The following is a 25,579-nucleotide window of genomic DNA, read 5'->3' as shown; positions in this document are numbered from 1 at the left end:
CCCCTGTCACTTTAGAGTAAACTGTGTTCTTGATGCAGCCAAGGGCTGCTGTGACGCCGTGCTCTCCCTGCTGGCGCTGCAAGCCTCAGACCCCCAGTGCTGTGAGGCAGGGGGACCCAGGCTGGCGGTGAGGGAACAAGCAGGACCTGCCGAAACCTGAGAATGGCCCTGAGCTGAAGGGGCGGATGCAGGTGGCCACATCTCATATGTGTATAATTTTCTGGAGTGTCTTTTTGTGTGCGTGTGTGTTTTTAGAGCCACACCCATGGCATATGGAGGTTCCCAGGCTAGGGGTCCAGTCAGAGCTGTAGCTGCCAGCCTAAGCCACAGCCACAGCCACAGCATACCCAGATCCAAGCCGCATCTGCAACCTACACCACAGCTCACGGCAACGCCAGATCCTTAACCCACTGAGCGAGGCCAGGGATTGAACCTGCGTCTTCATGGATGCTAGTCAGATTCATTTCCACTGAGCCACGACGGGAGCTCCCTGGAGTGTCCTTTTACAGGAGTAAACTACCACATGCACGTTGCGGAACATATAAAAAGTTGAAACTTAGAAAGAAGAAAGTTAAAATTGGCTCTCATCCTGACATGGTTAACGTTTTGATGTATAGCCTCAAGCTTCTAATCTCCCTTCTACCCATAATCTGTCTAATTTATTGCTGTATTTTTTTCCCCAATTGGGATCACACTGTGCTTACCGTTGTGTAAACCATTCTTTCCACTTAATACATGGCATTTTCCCATGTCATTAAATATCCATCTATAACCGCACTTTTAACTGCTACCCGGAGTATTCTCACTTACGGGGTGAGCAAAACGTACTATCATTTATTTAGCCAGCTCTCTGTCATAGGGCATCTGGGTTGGTTTCAGTTTATCACCATTATTAAAAATGGCTGTGATACACTCCTCAGTAGACAGTGGTGTACATGCAGAAATTTCTGGAAGAGAAATTGCTTCTTCAAAGGTACACATTGTTTAAATAAGCCCCTACATGGACCAAATGTCAAGGATGTTTAAGGAGGCTAAGGAACCTAAAGTGATGAGCCCTTAGGGGTGGGGTAGATAAATCAGCTGGAGGCAGCATCTGTCGGCCCATGTGCATTGGGTTTTTTTGTTTGTTTGTTTGTTTGTTTTGTCTTTTTGCTATTTCTTGGGCCGCTCCTGTGGCATATGGAGGTTCCCAGGCTAGGGGTCCAATCGGAGCTGTAGCCACTTGCCTACGCCAGAGCCACAGCAACGCGGGATCCGAGCCGCGTCTGCGACCTACACCACGGCTCACGGCAACGCCAGATCCTTAACCACTGACCAAGGGCAGGGACCGAACCCGCAACCTCATGGTTCCTAGTCGGATTCGTTAACCACTGCACCACGACGGGAACTCCCAGCCCATGTGCATTGTGGCTGGACCTCCGGGGGGACACAGCTGGCAAAGGGCTTCCCTTCGTGCCAGCACCTGCCAGGGTGAGATACCCAACATCCCAGCCTCCATGTCCCCCGAGTCAGGAAACAAAACATCCTCCCCTCAGGCCTGCCAGCTGCAATCCCCCGCGAGCCCACCTGAATGAAGGCTCCCTGTGACCCCTGCTAGCCTCCCAGCCTGGCTCCGAGGAGGTTCAGACGTGGGGCCCAGGACCTCTGACCCCCTCCTTCCCACAGCCAGCCTCCTTAATCCTTCCAGGTGGGCCTGTCCTCTGGGTGCTGGAAACCATTATCTAGAGCCAGGTTTCACCAACATTGGTGTGCACGTGAGCCACCCAGACTTTGCTAAAATGCAGATTCGGATTCAGCAGGTCTGGGGTGAGGCCAGACCCATCCTGCGCTTCTTTTTATTTTTTTATTTTTTGTCTTTTTGCCTTTTCTTGAGCCGCTCCCGTGGCATATGGAGGTTCCCAGGCAAGGGGTCTAATCGGAGCTATAGCCGCCGGCCTATGCCAGAGCCACAGCAACGTGGGATCCGAACCTCGTCTGAAATCTACACCACAGCTCACGGCAACACTGGATCCTTAACCCACTGAGCAAGGCCAGGGATCAGACCCGCAACCTCATGGTTCCTAGTCGGATTCGTTAACCACTGAGCCACGACGGGAACTCATCCATCCTGCACTTCTGACCAGTCCTCAGGCGCTGCCCACACTGCTCTGCAGTGACCCCACTTGAAGGAGAAAAGTCCGGTTGTGATTCCCACCCCCACGGTAGAATCACCCAGGAAGCCTTCCTGCCTTCGCCCCAGCCCCACCCCCAAGGATCTGACTTAACTGCTCCGAGGTGGGATGTGAGCACTAATACTTCCTAAAATTATCACAGGTAACTCAAATAGGTTTCCAGATTCGAGGGGCCCGGGTCTGGAGCTCTGTCAGACAGGGGCCAGGGTTACGTTGTCTTTGCATCCCCAGCACCCAGCCGTGTGTTAATCCGTGAACCCAAAAGAATTGAAGCCTCATCCTTCATGTATATATCAACAATCCACAAAGCGTCTTCCCTAAGCCTCTGAACGACTCCACTTTAGCCTCCAGACTCCACCTGCCCTCCCCTCCCACCTCCACAGCATTAGCTGCCATTCGGGTGGCTCCAACTCCCTGCACTCTTGCCATTCCTATTGTACGGATGCGAATGTTGAGGCTCAGGGCGGCAAAATAACTTGCCCAAGGTCACAAGTGGGGGGACCAGGATCTGAACCCGGCTTTTTTGGCTTGCCGATTTGTTTGCGGTCCCCTTCTACGTGCTTCGTCAGTCTGACATAGACCCTCAGGTGTCTCAGTGGCAGCTCTCACCGGGTTGCTGTATGCTCGGGGGCTGATACCCATGGTTGATGACAGGCTGCTGTGAGGACCCAGCAAGGCTGCACGCGCAGGCACTTGGGACACAGTGACGGGCCATACGGGGTGTGGGAGGGGCAGGGGTGGGCGCCTTGCCAGGCGTTTGAGTGTCCGTGTCTGCATTGCCAGGTCCGCCTGGAGTGGCCCACAGACTTAGCCGTCAACCCGATGGACAACTCCCTCTACGTCCTGGACAACAACGTGGTCCTGCAGATCTCTGAAAACCACCAGGTGCGTATTGTGGCCGGGAGGCCCATGCACTGCCAGGTCCCGGGCATCGACCACTTCCTGCTGAGCAAGGTGGCCATCCACGCCACCCTGGAGTCGGCCACCGCCTTGGCTGTCTCTCACAACGGGGTCCTGTACATTGCGGAGACCGACGAGAAGAAGATCAACCGCATCAGGCAGGTCACCACCAGCGGAGAGATCTCGCTGGTGGCCGGGGCCCCCAGTGGCTGTGACTGTAAAAATGATGCCAACTGCGATTGTTTCTCTGGAGACGATGGCTATGCCAAGGATGCAAAGCTGAATACCCCCTCGTCCTTGGCCGTGTGTGCCGATGGGGAGCTCTACGTGGCCGACCTTGGGAATATCCGAATTCGGTTTATCAGGAAGAACAAGCCTTTCCTCAACACCCAGAACATGTACGAGCTGTCCTCGCCCATCGACCAGGAGCTCTACCTGTTTGACACCAGTGGCAGGCATCTCTACACCCAGAGCCTGCCCACAGGAGATTACCTGTACAACTTCACCTACACCGGTGACGGCGACGTCACGCTCATCACGGACAACAACGGCAACATGGTCAACGTCCGCAGAGACTCGACGGGGATGCCCCTCTGGCTGGTGGTCCCAGACGGCCAGGTCTACTGGGTGACCATGGGCACCAACAGCGCCCTCAAGAGTGTGACCACCCAAGGACATGAGCTGGCCATGATGACGTACCACGGCAACTCTGGCCTTCTGGCCACCAAAAGCAACGAAAATGGATGGACAACATTTTATGAGTAAGTATCAAGATCAGGCCACTAGATGGCTTTGTTTCCTGGGTGCGTTGTCGGATTAGAAGGGAACGGATGACCCGCGGGTGTTAATGTGCGGATGTAGTTTATTTTCATTTATTTGGGATGCACGCCATTGCCAAGTACGTGTTCTGCATGTTAATCACCCAGACGATTGCTCCTAGGAAGGAACGTGGGATAGAGGAAAAGGCGTGAGCTTGGGAGTCAGAAGAGGGGGGCTTGATTCTCACCTCTGTCATGGCCTTAATCGCTCTAGATAGACCTCAGTTTCCACCACTGTGAACCGGAAGCGATAGAGTCCTGCCCCACATACCGCAGGCAAGTGGAGTGGATGAAAAGAACCTGGGAAAGCGTTAGCATCTTTATGTGATCACCGTCCAGACTGTGGCGGTGGGGGAAGGAACAGGTCCATATGGAGGAATTGTCCACATAAGCAAAGCCCACATCTTCGAGGTGCAAAAAAGTTTCTTTCACGTTTCGCATTTGGGATGGAATTTATGCAGTGCATTACATGGCTCCCTTCCCAGACACATTTTATAGGTATAATGAAATCTTTCTTTTATGAGTCAGGGCCATTGATAAGAAACAACAGCAATGCATTTGATGCTGCAACCGTGAAGATAGCTTCCGGGAAGTGAAGCTACAGAACCCTTCATCCCTGCCCCAAGTGATTCTTTCATGAGCTTCTGTGCCTAATCAATAGTTTTACCACCTCCTCCCTCCGTGTGACGACAGCATGTCACTGTGTCAGTCGTGGTGGCCGACTGGTGTACCTCAGTTCTCTTCAGAGTGGGGCTGCTAAAGTGGTGTGGTCAGAGTACCAGCCATTCAGCTTTTATAATCCTCACCAAAATTAAAAATACATACATGTGTGTATATGTATGTGTTGTTCCATGTATAACGTGTGTATATATACACATATACATGCATATGTTTTATGTATATGTATGCTGTATGCATATGTTCCTTATATAAACATATGTTTTAATGAATGGACCTTTTTTTTGCCTTTTTTTTTAAGGGACACACTCGCGGCACATGGAAGTTTCCAGGCTAGGGGTTGAGTCAGAGCTACCGCTGCGGGTCTACGCCACAGCCATAGCAACATGGGATCCGAGCCACGTCTGCAACCTACACCACAGGCAATGCCGGATCCTTAACCCACTGAGCAAGGCCAGGGATGGAACCTACATCCTCGTGGATCCTAGTCAGGTTCATTAAGCCCTGAGCCATGAAGGGAACTCCCATGGATGGACATCTTAACATCTCTTTTTCTCCGTAGATTTTTTTTCCGCTTCTTTTTGCGGCCTTAGCCATGTTCCGCACCACTGAGGCTGTCCAGTATGTGACATTAGACAAGTTCATGGGGACAGGAAATAGCCTCGTTGTGCATCAGTGACGGGCTGGGAACGGCATTATTGCATTCCGTCCTCACAGTAGCTCCGGAGGAAGATGGGGGACCGTATCTGTTTTCCGGAAACAGAAACGGGCTCAGAGAGGCTCATTTGTCTCCCGTTCCGCAGTGAGGACAGGGCAGGACGGAGATCGTCACCGAGGTCTCTCTGATGCTGGAGCTCCTGCTCTTGCAGCTCTGCCCTGCTGCCCCTTGCTGAGTTTGTCGATCCCACATGAACCCGAGTCCGTGAACCATAAGTTCTTCTCAAGCTTGATCAAGCATCAGTTCCTCACAGTCCTGGAGTCCAAAGCCAACAGAGCTGCAGTTTGCACCAAAAGAAAAAAAAAAAAAAAAGTCACAGCAGTCTGTACAAAGTTCACTGGCTAAACCCCTTTCTCCAAACAAGGGCCTCATGACTTACAAAGAAAAGACAAAGATCCAGGAAAACAGCCATTATCTTGATTAACTCATTGAAATGGAAATACGCTAAATAATTCACTTTCCCCCCCTTTGCCCAAGGGAACTCTTTTTATACATTATTTAGCCAATACAGGGGTTTCTTTGTTAGAGCAAGTCAGGGACTCAATTAGTTCCCAAGGTCGTGCCCTCAAATCCCAAACTGGAGGCTTACACGTCGGTGTGGCCATTAGTCTCAGCCAGCCCTGAAACTGAAAACTATTTCCTACACCTCTTCCCCCTTCCCTGTCTCCCCTTAATGAAAGATACAGCTGCATTTGATGTTTGATGAAGAAGGAAAAGTTAAATACCATCTCTTTTTATAAAGTAACATTTAGAAATTAAGTATCCGCTTAATACCAGTACTCGGGAGTGGCAAAGCCCTAAAAGAAAAAACGAAACTCACCTTTTCTGAGACCCTACTGTGCGCCAGGCTCCTTTCCCTTTAACCTTCCCAGCAACCTCAGTTGGTAGGAATTATCCATCCCAGTTTTTACAGATGATCAAAGCGAGGCACAGGGAGATTAGGTGACTCGTCTAAGATCACACAGTGAGTACATAGCAGAGGCAGAACACAAGTCCATGTTCTTTCAACTACACTTGCTGCAAGAAGAGGGACCCTTTGCAGGGCCTGATCAGGGACTCTTGTCTGTCACTCAGAAATGGATTATCTGAGGAGACACGCCTGCTGACAGAGCAGAAGACTGGATGGGGAGGGGGCGCCCGGGCGGAGAGCAGCAGGGTCGGGGAGCCCAGGAGAACGGCTGTGCCCGGTGGCTCACGGCCTCAGGTTTCATAGGAATGGGGTTAATTTCTCGATGGTCTCTGGCCAGTCATCTTGCTCGGCCCACATCGTTGGACTCAGGGTCCTTCCCGTGGCGCGCACACCTCTCAGTTAAGATGGATTCCAGCGTGAAGGATTCTGGGAGGTTGGTGGTCTCCTCCCTCCTATGGGCCCCTCCCAAATTCTCCCTGTTAATTGGGGGGCACCACCACGCTCCTTAGCAGGGCCTCCTGTTGTGAGGCACCTTGCGGAGCAGTTATTTTTAGGCCTGCCAAAGGTGAGCAGTTTCAGTCAGTGGTTCCCCCACACACGGACTGGGTTCACCTAAATACTCCGTAAGGTAAGTGTATGCTGGGGATTAAAATAGTACCTTTTTCTTAGGGATAAAGTCTGAGATTGAAAACTTCAGAGAGATAAAATGTAGAAAACACAATGCATAGATACTCCAGCAAGAGCTGTTGTTATTATTTCAGGCAATATTCGAGGCAGTGCAAGTAATTGCAGAGATGGTGTTTGGGTGTGAAAAGGACTGCCTGGGAGCAGCTGTGAGTAAACTAATCAAGGAGCACAAACGTTGTCTTTGAAGCAGGCAGGCATTAGAGGGTGACCAGGAGAGCCGAGTGAGTGTCAAGGCTCAGGGACCAACGTGTGACCTGGAAAAGGGCTTGGAGTATCCAAAATGGTCTTGAAAAAAGCATGTAGAAAGGGTCAAAGAAAAATGGTTCAGCTCAGACTGTGCACAAAGCCAGGGTATCAGATACCTGTTTTTACTGGAGGTTTGCCATTTGAGTCAGGGGCAGGCTGGCTTCCAGACCAAGCCTCAGCCAAACAGAAATTACGCCTCATCTACCCCCATTTCAGGGCCATTTTGAGGATCAAAAAACTAAATAAATGCTCAAAGTGCAAATACCTTGGAAATTATAATGTTCCCAAGAAATAAGTGTGTGGGAGTTCCCCTTGTGGCTCAGTGGTAATGAACCTGAATAGTAATAACCGTGAGAATGCAGGTTCAATCCCTGGCCTCGCTCAGTGGGTTAAGGATCCACTGTTGTCGTGAGCTGTGGTGTAGGTCAAAGATGCAGCTCAGATCCCGTGTTGCTGTGGCTGTTGTAGAGGCTGGCAGCTGTGGCTCCGATTCAACCCCTAACCTGGAAACTTCCATACGCTGCAGATGCAGCCCTAAAAAGCAAAAAAAAAAAAAAAAAAAGGAGAGGTGTGACATTATTATCGTTATGGTGTGTATCAACACAGATTTGGACAGATTCTGCCAATGCACATGCTCCAGGGAAGTTTCTGCTTTTAGCCCCATGAGGCAGCGTGATAGGTTCTAAAACTAAATGTCGTAGTATTAAAAAAAAAAAAAATCAGCCCAGACTTGCCTGTGACATGGGCTATCACTGAAACAACTTTTAGGTTGGCTTTATCGACCTTCTCAAAGGATTAAATAATACATCTAACATAAACTTCACACTTCAGAGCAACTTGACTTAGAGTTCACAGGTCTGGGGAAGCAAGGTTACTTTTCTCCCCTCAGCCCACGGGTCTGCTGGTAGGAAACCTCAAAGGGTTCTCTACTGCCATCCTCATCTCCAGTGTGTGGCATCATTCATTTCAGACTTGGGCTCCCAAGCAGATGGCATTTGGTGGCTAAGAAAATGGCCCAGTAAGCATGAGGCAGTTTCCAAAATTGGCTTGCTGGGTGGGCATGAGCAACCAGTGTCAGTGAGCTCCATGGGGAAAGCAGCTCTGGCACCCCCGGGGTGCCCTGTGACAGCTCCTGTCATTCCTCGAGCTAACTCCTTTGAGACCCTAATTTATCTCTGCACAAGCTTGGGGTGTGCCACTCAGTAGGTGCTCAATACATATTTTATGAACGAAATGTAAATTCAGGAGGAAGGGAGATAAAGAAAGGAAGAACAAAATATGCTGTAGTGAGAAAAGTACTAGCTTTACATCGCAGCTCCAGCGTTGTCAGTGCTCCCAGCGGGGAACAGAATTCAATTCGAATGGTTCCAGGGAAGAGACTTGGCTTCCAGTTTTTGCCTGAGGATGTCAGAGCTAGAAGGAGCATGGTTCCCAACAGTACAACGAAAATACACCAGATAAGTGGCAAATTTGGGAGCTTTCCTTGATCTCCTTCTCTGAGGTCACAGGGCAACCAAGTGGCCAAAACCAAGGACAGCCAGAGTGTCACGTCACAGGCAGGACGTGAGCAGGAGCTCACCTGGGGTGGATGCACGTTCACTGGGAGAAAGCGTTCAGCCTGCCGCGTGTATAAAGGCGAAGTGGGGAGTGCTCTGGTGGAATAGCGGTTAGGACTTGGCGCTTTCACCCTTGGCCTGGGTTCAATTCCTGGTCTGGGAACTGAGATCCCACATCAAGCCACTGCAATAGATAAATGAATAAATACAAATGAAGTGTGTACCGACAAGAGAGCGTGAAGGGCTTGGAGGCTGCGGAAATTGGGTGGGTCTACACCCTCCAGAACTTTTTCCACAACCCCCACCAGATACGCACAGAAAAGAGTAGGGAAAGATCTAAGACAGTGTCCCCAGTGGTTGGTGCTGAGGGAGGGGCGCAAATTTCTGCCTGCTCCACCCGCATCCTTCTCACCCGATCTCCCAGATGGAACAAAAGCTTTAATCTGTGGAGAGAAGGACAATGAAACACGCTACTCAAGCACTGGCAAAACCCATTGCAGCTGAGTAAAGGAAGAAAAACATTATTAAACTCCTGGTGGAAGAGAAGCAGGAATGTGTAATGGGGCCCAGAAGAACAGCCTGAACACTGAACACTCCTGAAACTCAGGGCCTTGTGCCTGTAAGACTGAAGCTTAATCAGAACAGCCGAGAACTCCCTCAAGCTCAGCCCCTACCTGAACCTAAAATGCTAAACATAACAATGAAAAGGAGAATACTGCTGAGAAGGAGAAAATAAAGGGACACAGCCGGGAAAGAAACCCTTTGTAAGACCCAGCGTGAAGAAGGGACCTGAAGCTGAGAGTAGAGTAGACACATTAAAAAAAAAACCTCTGGCAAATCGGTTTCACACCCTAAACACAGGGTATTGCTGGAGGAATTTAAAGCCTGTGACTCGCTAAGGTTAACCACAGAAATAATACATTTCAAAGCCAGCCCAAATCCTAACTAAAGTAAAGTTAAACTCCCTCTCTAAAGTCCAAGCAGAAAAAACATACCCCAAACCTACCGTCACAATCTCAACTGTGCCACACAAAGTGTCACACTTTCAACTGAACATACACAAAGACCCGAAAAAGCGACACACTCCCTAGAGACAAAGGCATCATCACAACCACACTCCACAGATGTTGAAACTCTCGCAGAAATTTAAAATAACTAAAATTATTAAAAGCTCCAACAGAAAAGGTGAACATCATGCGAAGTCAGATGGATAATTTCAGCAGAGAAAGGGAAACTACAAGAGAGAATTGAATGGAAATGTTGGAAATGAAAAACATAGTTGCAGAAGTGAAGACTGCCTTTGACGGGTTTATCAGTAAACTTGACGCAGCTGGGAAGAGGAAATAGGTCAGTAGAAATTATCCCAGCGGAAACACAGAGGGAAAAGCAGGACAAAATGTGGCCTCCGAGAACGGGGGCATGTCAATGGGTTGAATGCGCGTGTAATGGGAATTCCAGAAGAAGAGAGAAAGAACAAGGTAGAAGAAACATTTGGAGAGGAGTCACCACCATGGCTCAGTGGTAATGAACCTAACATCCATGACGACCTGGCTTGGATCACTGGCCTCGCTCAGCAGGTTAAGGATCTTACATTGCTGTGAGCTGTGGTGTAGGTCACAGATGTGGCTCAGATCCTGCATTGCTCTGGCTGTCCGATAAGACCCAGCCTGGGAACTTCCACATGCTGTGGATATGGCCCTAAAAAGACAAAAAAGAAAAAAGAAACATTTGGGGAAATAATGGCTGAGAATTATCTGTATGTAATGATAGATACCAAACTACAGACCCCAAATCTCAGAAAACATCAACCAGAGTAAATGCACACACATGTGCATGCACACATATGTGTCCCCGCAAATCCTCTTCAAACTGCTGAATACAAAAGAGAAAATCTTGAGAGAAGCCCCCCAAAAGGCCTTTTTACGGTGGACAAAGATAAGAATCACAGGAGACTTCCTCTCAGAAACTATACAATCTAGAAAACAAAAGAAAGGAAAAAAAAATCTGTCAACCCCAAATTCTATATCTAGCAAAAAGAGCTTTCAAATGAAGAGAGGTTATAGAGGTACAGGCAGGGAGAAGGGAACCAAGAAAAATGGCAAGGCACCTCGGCACTAAAAGCAGTGAACAGCCATTACCCAACCTCAGGCTGAAGGGAAGGAATAGGACATTGTTATTAAAGCCAGTGGGAGCTGTAACCATGAAGGAGAAGCCATCTGGTAAAAGCTATAATTGTGGGTAGATGCACCTACGATTAGAAATATGACACTGGGAGTTCCCGTCGTGGCACAGTGGTTAACAAATCCGACTAGGAACCATGAGGTTGCGGGTTCGATCCCTGCCCTTGCTCAGTGGGTTAACGATCCGGCGTTGCCGTGAGCTGCGGTGTAGGTTGCAGACGCGGCTTGGATCCCGCGTTGCTGTGGCTCTGGCGTAGGCGGGTGGCTACAGCTCCAATTCGACCCCTAGCCTGGAAACCTCCATGTGCCGCGGGAGCAGCCCAAGAAATGGCAAAAAGACAAAAAGAAAAAAAAAAAAAGAAGAAGAAGAAAGACATATGACACTGAAGGAGACAGGGAGCAAAGGAAAACCTCCTTTTGACCTCTGGTCTCTTGCCATTGCCTACCATTGGCTGAACCCAACCAAAGCGAGCCAGCAAGGGACACCCCAGGGATGCAGTCTGTCGGGTCAGCCCCTCTGGATACAGGGAAGGGCAGAGAATGGATCTGAGGAGGGAACAAAGGATAAACATCCAGACGTTGCCTGACCCTGGGACATGGCACAGCTAAGTGGCAGAGCCAGGATTCAATCCAAAGGTACCTGAACCCTAACTACCTTCTACCAGATGCATGACCCCTAGTCCAACACCAGTGAGAGCTAAGACCTACTGGGCAGGATGGGCCAGATTTTAGAACTCCTGAAGGTGAGAGTTCCCAGTGTGACCAGCATCCATGAAGATGTGGGTTCAATCCCTGCCCTCATTCAGTGGGTTAAGGATCCGGTGTTGCCACAAGTTATAACAGAGGTCACAGATGCAGCTCAGATCTGGCGTTGCTGTTGCTGTGGCGTAGGCCGGCAGCTGTAGCTCTGATGCGACCCTTAGCCTGGGAACTTCCATATGCTGCAGGAGTGGCCCTAAAAAGAGAAACCCTGAAGGCTACAATTCATTGTTGAAACTTAATTCTTAAAATGGGAAATGGGCAGCAAGGAAAGTTTGTATTGCAGAAGCCAAAAGTAGCCTGGTTCTGCTTCAGTTTTGGGGTAGCTGATGGTGGGGTGATGCCATCTATTGCAGGGACTGGCGGCCAAGGGAACCATTGCTGTGCATGGGCTGTGAGCTCTGATCATTCACGGAGGATACAGTGGCCATTTCCTCTCGCCGATGATGATGTGGTTTAAAACAATCACAGATGAAAGTCATAAAAATCAAATCTTTATTTTCCAACCCACAGTCCCTGATGAGCAAAAGTTTAGTATCTGAGAGGCCATGTGGCATTTTCCTCACCAGCCGCACATAGTAAAATGGCTCAAGATGTGAAGTATTGAGTGTGAAGAAGAAAGCCTTGCAGTGTGTGTGAAGATACCCTTTAGTGGTCCTCTTCTGAGAGCCAAGTTCACAGCCACTCTATGAATCTTTTATGTGTGTTCTTTCCCCGTGCTCCAGAGATGCTTTGGGGAAATGGAGTGAAGAAAAGCCAGTGGAAGGAAATAATGAGAAGCCAGTCACCTGGCCGTCTCCGTCCCCACCCCCCCAGCCCCGGCTGGGGGCTCGGCAGCGCTGCAAAGTCGGTTGTAGTGGCAGCAAAGCAAAGCCTCTTGCAGAGAAAACCGTTGGTCTTCTTGACCTCCTTGAGCTTTCCAAACACAATCTTTTCTTTAACATAGCTGAACACAAAGCTTTCGATGTGAAGCGGCATCTTTACGGGAAGCTTGATGAAAGAACACAGGCTTTGGAGTTCCCCCTGTGGCACAGTGGGATCAGCAGCATCTCTGGCGCGCTTGGATGCAGGCTCGATCCCTGGCCTGGCACAGCGGGTTAAGGATCCCAAGTTGCCACTGCTTCAGCATAGGTCGCACCTGTGGCTCGGATCTGATTCCTGGCCCAGGAACGTCCATGTGCTGCAGGGCAGCCAAAAAAGAAAAAGAAAGAAGGAACGCAGACTTTAAGGTCAGACAGACCTGACAGAATCTTTACTCCTCTGCGAGCTCTTAGGCGAGTTATTTATCCTTTCTGAGCCTCAGCTTTACCACCTGTGAAATGGGTATAATAGTGGCTTCCTTGTGGGATGGTTATGAGCAGTGCTTGGGACCTAAAATGTGCTGTATGAATATGAGTGAACTTCCTCTTCCTCCGAAAGAGAGTAGGGAGGTAATGGGGTGGAGTTCTGTTCTTCTCAGACCAGGTATTGAAAAACAGTAATAATAGCTACAATTGACTATTTATTCAGCCATTCATTCATCCAGCCAGGAAATTTGAATTGAGAGTTTTGTATATGCTGGGTCCTCTGTTGGGCACTGGGAACACAAACCAGGCCCCTGCCTTCATGGAGCTTCTATTCTAGGGGGAAAAGACAGACCGCAAACAAGTAAACGGATAAACAAGACGGTAAGGGGAGCGAAGACAGTAACATAAGGTAATGCGGTAGAGGTGGGAGGACCCATCAGAAAGGGGGGCCTGGGAAGGCCTTGCTGAAATAATAACAACTGAACTAAAGCAGGAATAGTGAAAGGAACTAGCCCTACCAAGATTGGAGGGCAGAGCCTTCCCAGCAAGGGACGGTAGGTGGGAGCTCCCCAAACCTGGTTTGAGCTCCGTGTGTTTAGAATGCAGGACGTACAAAGGAACAGGGTTCAAGGTGAAACTAGAGCAGAAGCAGGAAGGAACAGGTCCTTCAACCAATATGCATTCACATTATTGAGCATCTGCTGTATGCCAGGCGCTCTCCTAAGTTCTGGGGATACATCAGTGAGCAAACCAAGTCCCTTCCTAAGGGAGCTGACATTCTAGTGAGGGCAGTCTTACGGGGTCCTGCAGGTCCTGGGAGGAGCTTGCATTTCTTTTTCTTTTTCTTTTTCTTTTTTTAAGGACTGCACCCGCAGCATGTGGAAGTTCCCAGGCTAGGGGTTAAATCAGAGCTGCAGCTGCCAACCTACACCACAGCCACAACAACACCAGATCGGAGCTGAGTCTGTGACCTACCCCACAACTCACAGCAATGCCAGATCCTTAACCCAGTGAGTGAGGCCAGGGATTGAACCCACATCCTCATGGATACTAGCTGGGTTTGTTACTGCTGAGCCACAGTGGGAACGCCCACATTTCATTTTTTAAATTGTTACCTTGTCTGATCCTCACAATATCTCGTGGAGACAGGTATATTATCCTGGTTTTATAGAGGAGAAAACAGAGGCTCCCAAAGGTTATTATATAACCTGCCTGAAATAATACAATTTGTAGCAGAGGTTGGATGGTTAGCAGGAAAACAGATCTGAGTGCCCACCCTCTTGGGTGTAGAGCCTGGATTCAAAGGCTCCAAGGACCTTCCCAACCAACAGGTACCTTCTTTTCCTCTTGGATAGAAAGGAAGAAAATAGGCCAGTCATGTACGTCACGCTGCAAGTAAACGTATCTAAGCTATTGCCTAGAAGTGGTCCATCACGGGGCCAGGGTTTGAGGCAGCCGCTTGGCATCTGGGCAAGAGATCTGGCCCCCAACACTCTGATGGGTAACACAAGCCTCCTTTCTCTTAGCAAGTCTGTAGCAGGAAGAGAAAAGGTGTCTCCGAGGGGGCCACAGGGCCAAAGGCAAAAATCAAGGTCCGGAGGGTGGGCCGCTCCAACTCCTTCCCCTCAGAGCAGAGGCAGAAGCAGCAGTGTTCCGATGGGATAATCACGGGTATTGATCCGGCGGCAGAGCCACCCATCCGGTGGCATTTCTTAAGCTCTAGAAGGCTCTGAGATGAATGAATAAGAGACAAGGAAATTCTATAAATTGGCTGTTCAGTTTGATGTTCATTTAATTAAGACGTTCAGCCCCTCTAATGGAAAATGTGAGGAGTGGAAATTACTGTTTTTTAGCCATCTCATATAAAATAAAACCAGATCTTGAAGACATGGGGCCTTTTCATTGTTTCGTCTTCAGGCTCAATTTAATTATGTATCACAGGCCACCTTCAATAATAATTACAATTGTCTGCCTTTATGCAAAGCCTCTTTCTATCTCAGAGACTAAAACACCGGGGAGATGCTTACGGAGATTGCTGGAGCACTGTTCACGGAGAGCGGTCGTTTCTGTCTGTGCATTCAGCACGTGTTTCTCATGGACCTACTGTGTGTCAAACTTCTGTTGGGTCCTGTTGGGGGGGGGGTGCATCATGTGAGTGAGTCATATCTCCTCCGCCAGCGTAGGAAAGAGGCTACCCACGAGCAATCACACATTCATTTATTTGTTCAGCCCACATTGGCTGCCCACCTCCTCTCTGCCAGTCCCTGGGCTGGGGAAGCTGAGATGAGCTGAGGGCCAGTCCCCTAGGGTCCTGTTGCCAGCAAGTGGTGGGATCCAGATTCCCAGCCTGGCCAGCTTACTCCACAGCCCTGTCCCAACTGAAGCCCTCCGAGGCCAAAGCAGGAGGCCTGTTGTATGTCAGCTGTTATAATGCAGGGGACACATTGTGTGACAGAGCCGTGCCAGAGTATCATGGGGAGGAGACAGGACAGGAGGGCTTTCTCAAGTGGCAGCTGACCTCTAATTGATCACTGTCTGTCCAGTCTTATCTGTTTCCAGACTCCAAAACTCTTCTTTAAGTATTTCCTTCCAGGTGTAATAAACTCTTTCGTATCTAGTCAGGTCAGGAAATGAGAGTGATCAAGAGCATGTATGTGGGAGTTCCTGTTGTGGCCCAGAGGGTTAACACCCCGACTAGTAGCCATGAGGATTTGGGTTTGATCCCTGACTTTGCTCAGTGGGTTAAGGATCCAGCATTGCCACAAACTGGAGCATAGGTCACAGATGCTGCTCGGATCCCACTTTGCTATAGCTGTGGCACAGGCCAGCAGCTGCAGTTCTGATTCATCCCCTCGCCTGAGAACTTCTCTATGCCCCAGGCGAAGCCCTAAAAAGAGAGGCGAAAGGAAAAAAAAAAAAAAAACCAGTGTGTAGGTGGATAGATGGTGTCGAAGAAGCAAACGGGAACAGCTCGTCCATTCACTGAAATTGTTGGGCTGAAATGGATCTTCCTATCAATTTCCAAGATGACTTGGGATCTGACAGCACTCGGCTTTCTCAAAGACTACAGATATAGTTAAGATGACCAAAGCAGAGCCAGTTTGAGGGGTGAAGAGTCTTGATTTTTGTCTCAGAAATGTAGGGTGTCCCTGTAATATTTTACTGAAAAGGCCTAGAGGTTGATATTGGGAAATATCCTATAAGTGAGATTTCTACAAAAGCCAGTCTTTTTTTTTTTTTTTAAGTTTGATTGAAATGTAGTTGATTTATAAAGTTGCGATAATTTCTGCTGCGCCACAAAGGGTTTCAGTTATACATATACACACATCCATTCTCTTTCAGATTCTTTGCCTGTGTAGATTATCACAGAATATTAGGTAGCGTTCCTTGTACTGTACAGTAGTTCCCCATTGACCACTCATTCCATATACCACAGGGTGCATATGCCAGTCCCAAACCTCCAGACCATCCCTCCCCCGCTACTTGTCCCCTTTGGTAACCATGAATTTGTTTTCAAAGACTGAGTCCATTTCTCTTTTGCAAGTAAGTGCATTTGTATCCTTTTGTTAGATCCCACATATAAATGATATCATATGATTTTTGTCTTTCACTAACTTAGTATGATAATCTCTACGTCCATCTATGTTGCTGCAAACAGGCATTGTTTTATTCTTTTTTATGGCTGAGTAATATTCCATTGTATATATGTACCACATCTTCTTTATCCATTCCTCTAAAACACCAGTAATTTAAAAAGTCCTCTTCCCTAAAGTGGCCATGCTCCTGAGGCATTACTTGGTCTGTCACAGCACTTCTCTGATTATTAAAATAATCCATGTAATTATAGGAAATATTGGGAATATGAAATACATAGAAATAAGCAACTAAGATCACCTATAATTCTGTCTCCCAGAGAGGACCACTGTGAATGTTTTTGTGAAATTCCTTCCTGTCCAACTTGCCAGCAGCCGTAAAGGATTAAAAAGAACCCCAGCCTCCCCCAGAGTTACCATGACAGAGCTGGGAGTCTCCAGGTGAGAGAGGCCTAAGCGTAGACGTTCCAGGTCTTTCCCCCAGACGTGCCCTCCTTCCTGCAGCAGTGTCTCCAAATCTCCCCCTCCCCGGGCTCTGAGGGGTGTCTACACCATCCACCCTCCAGTCCAGATCAAGCCCCACTGTCTCCCTCCATGAAGCCAGACTGACCTTTCTTTGCAAAGAACCTGACTCCGCACAAAGGGGGGAAAAAATGAGCAATCAGGAAACAGGTTTCCAAACCCCTTACCTGCCTCTCACAGAACCCAAACGACTGCTAGAGCCCCACAGCCTTGCCCCAGCAAGCCCAGGCGGAGGTACCTGGTAGAAACCCCTGCTCTGCTCGCCGTCTTGGAAGGGGCTCCCACTCCCCTTCCTCAGGCCTCGGCAACAGAGAGGCAACGTTCCCAAAGCCCCGTGGCCCTTCCCCCAAAGCCAGACTTGGGGCGAGGACTGGGGTGATTGATTCAAAAACCATCACCAACACCTCCTCTGTGGCAGACTGTGCCCGGGACTGTTATCATCCCGTGTAAAGAGTGCCATGATCAGGACCAGCACGGGGACAGGAGTTGGCAGATGGCAGAATCCATGCAGCGTCGAAATCTGACCTTGAGCAGAAAATTGCGCGGCCAAGACCTGCCTCGGCTCATCTACCAAGTGGCGCCTGGAACCATAGAAGCTGCAGGACCCTGGGGTTCCATCAGCTCCCCAGACCCAGTTGAAGGAAGAAGAGCCAGGATGGAGCTGAACTTCGTTTCACCGCGGTTAAATCCCTCAGAGCCCCAGAGAACAGCTTTACCCCAGTGTTAAGATCCAAGCAGGAAAAAAGTCTGGTGGCAGAGCCAGAGCACCTGAGGGAGGCATATGCAGCTGAACCCATGCCGCCAGCTTGAGCTTAACTCAGAAATAATGGCATCGGGGAAAAGAACTTTTTCCCCACTCATACACAAGTGCCAAAAGGCTATTTAAACCTACCTTGTTATACTTCACCCTTCCATGATTACAAATGATAACTAAAATGTGACTAGCCTACTCCCTGCCGTATCCCAACCAACCTGCGGCAGGTGGGCGAGCATACACAGTGGATGCTTGCAAAGAGACAGTGCAGAAGTGTGATGGAAGACAGAGAAGCAGGTAGCGACTTGGAAGCAGATAGATCTGAGTCTGAGTTTGGACTCTCTCATGCTTTCTAGCTGTGTGACCTTGAGCAGGTGACTCCACTTTCGGAGCCTCCTCCAAAAAGGAGATAATATACACTTGTTAGACTGATTGCGAGGATTAAGTGAAAGAATTTTGAAAAGCAGCTAGCACCATACCTGAGCAAGGTGAACGCTGTAGTGTAGGTGTTCGGTCATGGTAGGTGTTTCTTTTAGTGTCATCGGGAGAATAGGAAAGAGAATGAAGATTCAATTATGATGCCTCCAAAAGACCACACCAGAGCGAAGCTGAGAGTTCTGAGCACGGCGGACACGTAGCTGCTCAGTGCCAGATGTGAAATCTAGGCACGAAGAGGTTGCAAGGGCCCCTCTGTCGAACCTGCTTATGTGGCTGCAGAATCCTTGTTTGAATCCAGTGTCCCCCTTTCTCAGGATCTCTAGCTTCCTAGGAAGCCCCCTCTCCATCACTCTGCAGGAGAAACCTATATGGGATTTTGAGAGCATGTTCAAGAATTCAGTTGGACTCCTTGCCTCCGGGTGGCCAGCTCTAGGACTCTGGGTCACATCTGTCTCATGCGGGCACCATCATCTCACTTTGATGGGCGGGTGAGTGTTAGTGAAAGCAGCAGGGCACCTCCACGCTCCTCACGGCAATCCTGGGCGGCGGACAGGGCAGAGGTTGTCATCTCCACTTGACGGAATTATGAAAGGAAGACTCAGAGAGGTAAGTCCTTTGCCTACAGTTGAGTATCATCAGCAGGCAGCGTCTGATCCAAGGAGATGTGGGAGACTTGGCAATGCGTCTGACCAGCGAGAAAAGCACGATGTGCAAAACCGCGGCGTCAGGTAGAACACGCGGGGTTCCAGCCATAGCACCATTATGTGTCTTTACTCAGAGCCACCCCTTGGTTTTCAGGTACGACAGCTTTGGCCGCCTGACAAACGTGACCTTCCCTACTGGCCAGGTGAGCAGTTTCCGAAGTGATACAGACAGCTCGGTGCACGTCCAGGTAGAGACCTCCAGCAAGGATGACGTCACCATAACCACCAACCTGTCTGCTTCTGGTGCCTTCTACACGCTGCTGCAAGGTAAGCCAGGTGGGGGCGTGGGGGCTTGAGGACTTGGAGGCCGTGGGGTGGGGAGACCCCATTGAAAGAGGATGACACACAACACAAGCTGCTGCTGCAGCTGCCCAGGAACAGGAGAGCATGACAATGGGTTTCTCTCTGTCTTGCCACCTAATTTGCAAAATACACTGGGCTGAGCCCTGTAAATTCTCTCCCCCAATGAGTAATATCTCATTGTCTCATCCCATTATCAGCAGAACAAAGGGTAGAGGATCCATTAGCAGCTAATCCAGGTGACCTCACTATTCTGCCATGCTAGTGGCTCCCAGATTAAAGGCTGACTCTCACTCTGGTGCAGGCAGGAGGACAAAGGCCATGAATAATTACATCTAATTATGAAAGGGATTTGGGCGGTAAGAAGGCCTCTCTGAAGCTCAGGTGAGAGTGCTCTGTGCCTCTCCTGGGATTCTCTAGAGGCCTTTCTTTGTATCCGTCAAACAGTCCCTGATGTGCGTTGATCTTTTAGCTTCCGGTAAATCACAGAGACGCAACCTCACTATGGATTATCCGCCTCAGCTGTTCTCATGGGGTGTGGTGACCCGGCGTGGAGTTTGCAGCTTTGTTGGCCTCAGTAAGCAGAAGAAAGGAGTCATCACTAGGGAAAGGCTTGCTGGATGTTTTCTCTCCAGCCTCCAGATGGCTTTCTCATACTCCCAAAAGCTTTGATGCAAAGTAGGAAAAAAAGCCTTGGGCTGGGAGTCAAAGTCCCCGGTTCCATGCCTGACTCTGCCACCCACCGTCGTGACCCTGGAATTTCTTCTCTGGGAAAAGAAATCGGGCTGAAGCCATGCATGTAGGATGGTGCAGGGCCCTGCAGAGAGCAGCAGTTCTGGGGTGGACCCTCTGGGGCCCCTGTGCCTGGTTCTAGCCTTTGGGAACTGAGAGGGGTCTCACTCTTCTCTGAGCCTCAGTTTCTGGATCTGGGAAATAGGGCTGAATAACAATTCCTGCTTCCCAGGGTTCTCAGTTTCTTTAGACAACATACAGAGAGTGACCAGCATGAAGCCTTGCTCAGTAAGTACTTGTTGGATTCATTAAGTAATTAACAGGCATTTTTAATTCCCAAATGTAGTCCCATGCCTTTAACAAAGCTCAGAGAACACTAGCGGTTCCCAGTTAAAGAGAGAAATCAAGCCCCGGCATTCCTTCCCACTAAGCACCCTTTGCAGTGGGTTGGGACAGACCCTAGGCATTTATGCTCTGGCTGGGTCATTGCCAAGAAAAGGTACCAATTCCAAGCCAGCCAGGGTTCTTCTGCCCGACTAAGAACAGCACGGCGGCTGAAGACACCCAGACCTCGTATCCTTCAGGGCTGTATTCTTCCCTCTGGTTCAGAATCGTCTCCTCCATACATCTCAGCTGGCTTGCAGCATTTTTCTCAAAAGTCATTGCAGGACTTTTTCTACGTAAGCAACTTTTTAAATTCAAAAGCGCCACCTCGCCTCCATTTTAAAATGAACCACCCATTTAAGAACAACTTGTCACATAGAGGAAGGGAGGCCCGCTGCTCAAAATCCATACGAGGACTGGAGGCACACCCCAATTTCAGAAACATTAAGGTGTGAAAAGGAAGAGCCCATCTCGGGATCCAGGAAACACGGTACCCGTTTGTCCTCTTTGGTGCTTCGGCCACACTCTTTTTCCTCCCTCCGTACCAGGCTTAGATGCTCAGTTTTGCAACGGCCTCAGTAGCATCTTTGTAAAAAGCTCTTTCGGTTTCATCTTATGTCTGAACTGCGGGAAGAAATAAGAAGCAGCTCCTAATGAGCGGCAGCCTCGGGAAGTCACAGCTCACGTTAAACGGGGCTCGTCTGAGATGAACCTCTGCAGATGCTGTTCCATCCACAGGCACCATTAATGGACATATGTGGATTCAGCAAGGAGCAGCTTTAAGAGAGAAATTGACATGGGCTCTTTCACCGTTCAAAGGAAGCAAAATACAGATTGTCAGTGAATAATGCATTGCATGGCAGATTTTAGAATTCTGTGTGTGTGAGAGAAAAAGGGAGAAAGATGGGGGGCGGAGGAAGTGGGAGAGAGAGAGAGGCTGATGTGCTGCCGTTCTAGCGGGGAGGATTCAGTGAGGGTACCCCCAAAAACGACATCCTATTGCTGGACATGGCCTAGTGTACATCCGGTTCAATCCAGCAAATGCTTACTGAGCCCGGACGATAAGAATAGGGGTAGCTAGTGTTTTGAGCACATACTCAGCATGAAGTCTGTTTTTAGTGTTTTACATTCATCATCCTTTTCAGTCCTCGAAATAACCTTCTGAGGTATTTAATATCTCCATTTTCCAAATGAAGACCCTGAGGCATCAGGAGGTTAAGTGGCTTTTGTCCAAAGTCACACACCTAGGAGGAGATTTGGACCCAGACAAACAGACTCTACAACACCATCTCTTAAGCACTCATCTAAAGGCAAGGGGGAGCTATTGAAGGACCTTGAGCAGCACTAGAACAGTTGACGCTGTCAGATGTGGGAGATGGGGCGGTGGAGATGGAGGAGAGATGGCAGGAGAGGGACGTGACGGTGGTCGGCATAGTGCTGCACGTGTGCAGCAAGTAATGGCTGACCTCCGTGTCACACACACTAGGTGCTCAGTCCTGTCCTCAGCCCTTCAGACTCATCATCTCACTTAATCCTTGGAGGAAATGGTACCGTGATCATCCCCATTGTACAGATAAACAGAGGCCTGGGAGTTCCCGTTGTGGCGCAGCAGAAATGAATCCAAGATACTCATGTTGCAACAGAAGAAAGGCTGGGGGAAAAATGTAATTGTAATGTATACATGTAAGGATAACCTGACCCCCTTGCTGTACAGTGGGAAAATAAAAAATAATAATAATAATAATAATAAAAAATAAAATAAAATAAAATAATAAAAAAAGAAAGAAATGAATCCAGCTACGGGTGCAGGTTCCATCCCTGGCCGTGCTCAGTAGGTTAAGGATCCAGCATCTCTGTGAGCTATGGTGTAGGTCACAGATGAGGCTTGGATCCCGAGTTGCTGGGGCTGTGATGTAGGCCAGCTGCTACAGCTCCTATTCGACCCCTAGCCCGGGAACTTCCATATGTTTCGGGTGCAGCCCTAAAAAGAAAAAAAAAAAAACAGAGGCCTGAGGGGTTAAGGAATTTGGACAAAGTCTGGTGGTCAGAGAGTGGCAGAGCTGGGACTGGAACCCAGGCAGCCTGGCCCCGAGTCCATACTCTGCATCTCTGGGCAGCAGTGCCTTTCACGGGAGGCACTGGGGTGTTTGCGAGGTCATTTGCTCAGATCGGGGAGCCCTCCACTCCTCAGCAGCAAGATTACTCATGAGACCCATAAAGAGGCTGAGGGCTGGGGAGGCATTCATTCTGACCAGAGGACCAAGGGACGCTTCTGGGAAGAGATGACATTTAAGCAGAGCCTTGAGGGAAATCTTGGGCCAGCGTTTATCCATCCGAAGCAGCAGCCCAGGAAGGCAGGAGGCAGGTGACTGCAGCACGAACTCACACGTTTGTGGAAAGAACACAACATGCATTTTGCAGCTGAAATTTACTTTTTCTCCAGAAGGTTCTTTTAGGTAAAGATCTTAATTTGAAGGTTTTAATCAGATTTAAAATTTCAAAACCATACCTGTTTTTAAATCATTGTCATATATTCACACATGATATGCACTGTCATGTAAATGACAGTGATTTAAAACGTGTGTGTGTGTGTGTGTGTGTGTGTGTGTGTGTGTGTGTGTGTGTGTGTGTAGGGCATTCTGTCATTGATTTACATGTTGGGGTTCTTTTTTGCCTCGTTGTAAAGAGTGTTGTTACCCTAGTGGGAGAGCCTTAAAAATGTTCAACCCTTTGCCCTAATAATGCTACTTTCAGGAGTCTATTTTGTTAAATAACCCCAAATCAAGACATTGATTTATCTAAAAAGGTGTATTTTTTAATAAAGATGTAATTACATATTATAAAGTCCACCCTATTAAAGAGTATAATTCAATGGGTTTTAGAATATTTACAGAGTTGTGCAACCAGTATTACTAATTTCAGAAATTTTTTATCCCCCCCCCAAAAGAAACCCCATACCCATTAGCAGTCACTCTGCACTAATATATCTTCTGTCTCTGCAAGCTGGCCTGTTCTGGACATTTAATATAAATGGACAGATTCCTACACGATATGGCCTTTTGTGTCTGGCTTCTTTCACTTAGCATAATGTTTAAAATATATTTATTCACAGCATTACTTAAAATTTTTAAAAACTGGAAACAATCCGAATATCTATTTGAGGGCTCATTCAGTAAATTTTAGTCTTTCCATACAATGAAATCGTAAGCAGTCATTAAGAAAAACACCTATGAACAATATTCAACAACATACTACCATGATCAGTGAAAACCTCTACAAGCACCCATTTTTAACTCTGCATGTTCAAACTATCCTAAAATCTAGGAATGTACCGACATGTTTTCTGTGGTTTCGTCTGGGTATTGAGCTCATGGATCCCCACGTTCTTCCTCGTTTTCTTCCATGGCAATGTTTTGTTTCTATAGCCAGAGACATAAATACATTTAAAGACCATCACACGGCCTGTGCAGGGCACACACCCGCCTCCATCCTCCGCCCTCCTGAGCAGCACTGTCCCCCGTCTGTCCCTCAGACCAGGTCCGGAACAGCTACTACATCGGGGCCGACGGCTCCCTGCGGCTGCTGCTGGCCAACGGCATGGAGGTGGCCCTGCAGACGGAGCCGCACCTGCTGGCCGGGACTGTCAACCCCACCGTGGGCAAGAGGAACGTCACGCTGCCCATCGACAACGGCCTCAACCTGGTGGAGTGGCGGCAGCGCAAGGAGCAGGCTCGGGGCCAGGTCACCGTCTTCGGGCGCCGGCTTCGGGTGAGCAAGGCCACCCAGGGGCTCTCAGCCTCAGGGGGCGTGGGGTCCTGGGTCGGGGGGAGGAGGGAGAGGAAGGAGGAGGAGAGAGAGGCTCTGTTCCTGAAACCGTCCCTGGGGACGAAGGTGATCCCCGGGCTCAGTTTCCGCATCTGCAAAGGGGAAAGTAAGTTGGGCAATGACACAAAGTAAGAGTCTCATGTAGCTTTTCTTTTTTTTATTTTATGATTTTGTTTTTTCCATTATCGTTGGTTTACAGTGTTCTGTCCATTTCTACTGTCCAGCAAAGTGACCCAGTCACATATACATATGTATACACACACACACACACACACACACACACACACACATTCTTTTTTTCACATTATCCATCAACTATGCTGGTAGAACCATCTCGGGCTTTGATGTTAGGCCTGAGTTGGGTGTCCAGCTTCTGTTATTCCCTGAGTGAATTTGGGCAGGACGGTAATTTTTAAAGGCTGGATCTCATTATCCATAAAATGGAGCTAAGACCCATTTGCAAGTTGCTACGAGGATGAGAAATAATATGTAAAGTGCCTCATACAGAGCCCGGCACGTGATAAATGGTCAGAAATACCTATTCTAGTTGTCGCTGTTATTGCTCTTCTTATTACTATCATTGTTATCACTGTTGATCCCATGTACCAAGCTTCAGTTTAGCTCTTTGGAGCCAAAGCCACAGTCTCCTCCCAGGCAGAGTTCTCCTTCCTAAGTGAGCAGCACGCCGCCGCCGCCACAGCTGCTACTGCCAGGGGCTTGGCATCCACTGTCCGGCGTCTCAGGGTGCTTTTTGGCCCTTTCTCTGCCTCACTCCAGCATCTCTGTAGGTGTGGCCTCTGCCCCAGGACCCCACTGCCCAGCTTCTTCTCCTTCCAGCTGCAGTGGCAATGAAGGCAATGGGGTGAGAGTGAAAATAGGGACCAGCCCTGGCTTCCAGCACAGCCCCTTGCAGATCACACACAGGTGCTCCGTCGGGACTCGGGAGCTGCAGGGCAGCAGAGGACTGAGCCAGATGCTGCCGGCTCCTCAGCCCCACAGAAGCATCCTCAGGCACCGTGGCTGTCTTGAGCCCCCTGCCCTTTCTCACAAAGAAAGTCCACGTAAACCCCTGTTCCACACATGGGGCAATCAGGGTCCAGAGAGAGAAGGGATTTTTCCAGACTCACGTAGCTGGACAGCAAGCATGACTAGAAGTAGCCACACCGTCTCATAGTCCAGTTCTCACAACAGACACAGAAAGGGTAAGTGACTTATTCAAGGTCACACAACTAGAGCCCAGAACACAAGGCTTCCTGTGTTCCTTGCCTAACAGCCAGGAACTCGAGCAACTATCTCCTGTGCGAAGCAGTCTTCCACTAGTTCCCCGAGAAAGGCGCGCTGTCTTTGTCCTCTGTGGCCATCATCTGTGGCCTCACCGAGCCCCCTGTGTGAATTTCCCAGGAGCCCCACATACGCAT

At 49.0% G+C, this 25,579-nt stretch overlaps 1 protein-coding gene across 1 annotated transcript in view; it reads left to right on the top strand.

Moving 5' to 3' along the window:
• The window catches only part of TENM4 (teneurin transmembrane protein 4), a 410,796-nt gene that overhangs the window by 365,818 nt on the left and 19,399 nt on the right, over positions 1 to 25,579 (top strand). Inside the window, exons 22-24 of the mRNA XM_047751949.1 lie at positions 2,955 to 3,832; positions 19,015 to 19,187; positions 23,869 to 24,104. Of these exons, the coding sequence (XP_047607905.1) occupies positions 2,955 to 3,832; positions 19,015 to 19,187; positions 23,869 to 24,104 (1,287 nt within the window). The remainder of the gene's footprint in view (positions 1 to 2,954; positions 3,833 to 19,014; positions 19,188 to 23,868; positions 24,105 to 25,579) is intronic.

This window comes from Phacochoerus africanus, chromosome 11 (assembly GCF_016906955.1).
Source record: "Phacochoerus africanus isolate WHEZ1 chromosome 11, ROS_Pafr_v1, whole genome shotgun sequence".
Classification (NCBI taxonomy): Eukaryota; Metazoa; Chordata; class Mammalia; order Artiodactyla; family Suidae; genus Phacochoerus; species Phacochoerus africanus.
The sequence above is the reverse complement of the archived record's forward strand: the minus strand, read 5'-3'. Positions and strand labels throughout refer to the sequence as shown.